The 4,199-nt window shown below is 37.1% G+C and overlaps 1 protein-coding gene across 1 annotated transcript; it reads left to right on the top strand.

The window, feature by feature from the left end:
- Positions 1-429: 429 nt before the first annotated feature.
- On the top strand, positions 430-3,429 carry gstp1.2 (glutathione S-transferase pi 1.2). The gene is made up of 7 exons (XM_082177379.1): positions 430-557; positions 1,130-1,165; positions 1,681-1,787; positions 1,896-1,983; positions 2,602-2,705; positions 2,851-2,952; positions 3,032-3,429. Coding segments are annotated over exons 1-7 (627 nt in total). The 5' UTR covers positions 430-556; the 3' UTR covers positions 3,221-3,429.
- Positions 3,430-4,199: the final 770 nt, after the last annotated feature.

The raw sequence follows: 4,199 nt of genomic DNA, 5'->3' as shown, positions 1-4,199 counted from the left end.
GCAAGTAAATGCTACAGTGCTACAGGTGGTTTCTTGCTGAATTCATGTAATGTTTGGAGGTATTAATTGATTTGCCTGACTCAGATATGCGGTGTGATAGAATCACAGACATTATGATATTACAAGATATAAACAATTAAAATATGATACAAAAATATTTTGAGTTGACATGCAAGCTAACTGTTAATCCCTCACTTTATTACTACCCTTTTCTTCAAGCATTATCCTTCTAAAAAGTTATATTTAATGTGCTCGAGCTTATAGCGAGAACGCCTGCTGTAATACTTCTTTAAACATCAAACATAAGCATTCATTTTTTTTTAATTAGCGGTACTACAACTTGGCTGACCCACTGGAAATCAATCAATCATAAGCTTTTATCAGAGTGTTGTCATTTGAATGCATATAAAACACACTTTGCGTGCTAACAGGGCGCGAGCGTGACTCATCAAAAACTGAGGGTTTATAAAGGAGCCTCGCGCGCGCACTTCACTTCACTTCACTTCAGCAACAGCGCGCGCTCACAGTCTTCAACCCGCTCAAGATCTACTACACGAGTAAGTACTTCATGACTGTCACATGCACTTTTGCCTTCAGCTTTAAGTGCGCACTGTGAGACCATGCATTAGTGTCGGATGCATTACTTTCCTTGCTAATCATTGCATTGCATTGCGCTGCTAAAACAAATGATTGACGGCGTCGTCACTGTCAAGTGTGTCTGATGATATATTCATAGAGCAGATATTTAAATAGATCTACTCGAGTCAATCAATGCACGCATATCCAGACTGAGCTCCATAGGTTTTTAGTGCAGCAATGGGCTTATGCTAATCTTATTTGAATAGGAACTTTTTCATCGTATGTACAAGATATGTGCGCAAGTGTGTCCACAATGAATGGAGGCAAATGTTACGTAACGCTCAAATGCTAATGCATTGGAACTAAAAACCAATGGCGGTGTGGGAGGGGAATTACTAGTATGCAATTCAGTAAACAATAGTAGTAACCCAACAGTGTGCAAGTCTATGTTTACAACCGCTGCTACACATTCAATCTGATTCCTTCTCTTCTGCTGCTTTCATGTTATGCAATTTCCTCTCTGAAACTCTTTTACTCTGTGTTTTTACAGTGGCTCCCTACACACTCACATACTTCGCGGTCAAAGGTTTGTATGAAAGCTGTTTCGTAATCTTGTTCTTGTCACATGATGCGTGTCTAACCCTTCAGAAAAGTCTGGAAAAGTTTTCATGAGCAATGAAGCTGCGAGCAAAAGTGCAACTCTTAAATAACTCATATTTTAGTAGATGATTGAATCTGCATGCAACTTTAAAATGCACATTATAATATAGCTTGCTATTTTATTACTAGACGATGCATAAATGCACTCTTTGCTCCATTCATAATCTTTGGCATCCGGCCAGCTCTCAGACTCTGTGTCTGAAGGCGTTTGCCCTAGATTGGGAATGAGGAATGAATGGCAGTGAACTTCAGCCTACATGCTCCGCTCATAAACTGGCAAATAACAAACAGCTCCTCATGATAAAATGTGAAGTTATCGGTAACCACAGTCTAAAGTAGTTGTATTATCATTTAATCTAATATGCCTATGTGCTTTGATGCATGATTGCACACTAAGAGGATTGTACTATAGTAACACCCCGTGTCATGTGCCGTTTCCAGGCAGATGTGGAGCCTTGAAGATGATGCTGGCTGACTATGGGCAGCAACTGAAGGAGAACCTGGTGACCTTTGAGCAGTGGGGGAAGGGGGATATAAAAGCCAGCTGTGTGAGTGTTGTTTTTATATAGGATTGCAATTTGAATGTAAATAATCCATGCATGTTTTTATGTTAAAAGTCTGTATCGATTGATAATGTGTTGCTTGATTTGTTTTAGGTGTTTGGACAGTTGCCTAAATTCGAGGATGGGGACCTGGTCCTGTATCAGTCCAATGCTATGTTAAGGCATTTGGGTCGCAAACATGGTAAAAAGAAACAAAAGTTTAGAAGTTTGCCCAGAAATGTAAATTCTGTCATTATTTTCTCTCTCTAATCCTGTATTCATTTCTTTCTTCTGTTGAACACAAAAGAAGATATTTAGAAGAATGAAACCGTTAATGGTCCCCATTGACTTCAGTATTAACTTATATACTATGGAAGTCAATGGGGACCAGCAACCGCTTGATTACCTACAAACTATCTTCCTTTATATTCAACAGAAAAAATAACTTCATTCAGGTTTAGAACAACATGAGAGCGAGTAAATTACAGAAATGTCACCACTTTAATGCATCAGAATCAAATCAGGCTTACTTAAGATTACTTTTAAAATGTTAGAATGAGAAATTTGGAAAACCATTTGTGAAATATAAAAACCGAGCATCCTACTCTATCCCAAAATGCAATGCAATGAACCAAAAGTATAATCAGCCATGATTTATTTTAATGTACTTGATATTTACACTTTATGCATTCATTCCTGAGATGATAACTGGACGCTTCTCGCTGGTTTAAACATGCATACTACTGTATGAGATCTTTACTGCATAATGCATACTACTGTATGTACAGAACTGTCATAATTGATCCTCTCACACATTCAGGTGCGTATGGAAAGAACGACTGCGAGGCTTCTCTTATCGACATGATGAACGACAGCATTGAGGATCTGCGCCTAAAATACATTAAGATGATCTACCAGGAATATGTGAGTACTATAAACCTCACAGATGTGCAGACACTGGAAATAAATACAAATAATCACCCTTTGAGCCATTTTTAGAGTAAATGCATGATAAATATCAGTGTTTTGTCCGCGATATGACCCTAGACATGTGTGTTATTTTGTGTAGGAGACTGGTAAAGAAGCGTTCATCAAAGATCTGGCCAACCAGCTCAAACCATTTGAAACCATTCTGGCCAAAAACAAATCTGGCTTCCTAGTCGGTGATCAGGTGAGGCTTCCAGTAGAAATACGAACTCATTTTAGTACTTGTTAAATTCTGACCTATGTTTCATGTCTCTTCCTCACAGATCTCATTTGCGGACTACAACCTGTTCGACCTTCTGCTGAATCTTAAAGTCCTTAGCGCCACCTGTCTGGACTCCTTCCCGGCGCTCAAGAGCTTCGTGGATAAGACCGCGGCCCGGCCCAAAATCAAAGCCCTGCTCGAGTGCGACGACTTCAAGAAGATGCCCATCAATGGCAATGGCAAACAGTAATTCTTCAGCTCTAGACAACCTTCTCAAACCATGGCACTTTCTGTTAAAAGGCCTTAACTGGTGCTCTGTGATTTAGAGAAATATCTCACGTCTTTGTATGAATTTGTATTTTGTATGTTTAACTGTTTTTGATGGTGTTTACTAACAGAAACTAGTGTGTCAATTATTATGAATAAAAAAATAATAATTAAACATCCAGAATGGTTTAATTGCTGTTTTTTTTTTTTTATATACTTTGTTGTTGAACAACCCTGCACCCATATATGAAATTAAATTGCATTAAAATATAACCACTTTATTAGAATTATTTTGAAGCACTCTCATGAGCCCTATGAATATGAATATGCATGTTTGTTTATAAATAGAAATGATGCAGATTAAATGGACAAGTGATAAGCATTTGTGATATAAAAATATTTATATGAATTTAAAATGTTTTCTGTTATATACAATATTATAAATATATAATGGTTTTTTTTATAATATTGCACTTAAAAGTTAAATTATGACGCACTAAGTCATAACTATAAGATAAAAAGTCGAAGTTGTTAGATAAAAGTAGGAATTTTGTCATGCTAAGACAGAAACATGACATTGAAAAGTCAAACTTATGACATAAAAAGGTGAATTTATGACATTCTACAATTATTAGATAAAAAGGTAAAACTTTGACTTCATCTTATGTGGCTTAATGTGTCATAATGATGCCTTTTGAGTGTCTTTGATTTACAAAAGCATGTTTTTGGTTTCTCATGTATCTGGATCCAACTCCGCCCCTCGGATCTCGTGTACTGCATTGAGGTGCTACTGAGATGTTGTACCAGATTTTGTCTAGATCAGACTTTTATTTTGATAGCGTCTTCATGAGGCTTTTATTATGAAAGTATCAGTCTTTTATTTTGAAAGCGTTCTCATTCAGGCTTTTATTTTGAAACCGCTCTCATTCAGGCTTTTATTTTGAAAGCGTCTCGATCTTGCG

Source organism: Leuciscus leuciscus (genome assembly GCF_965113295.1).
Source record: "Leuciscus leuciscus genome assembly, chromosome: 8".
NCBI lineage: Eukaryota > Metazoa > Chordata > Actinopteri > Cypriniformes > Leuciscidae > Leuciscus > Leuciscus leuciscus.
Note: the sequence above shows the minus strand (reverse complement) of the source record. Positions and strands in the feature narration are given on the sequence as shown.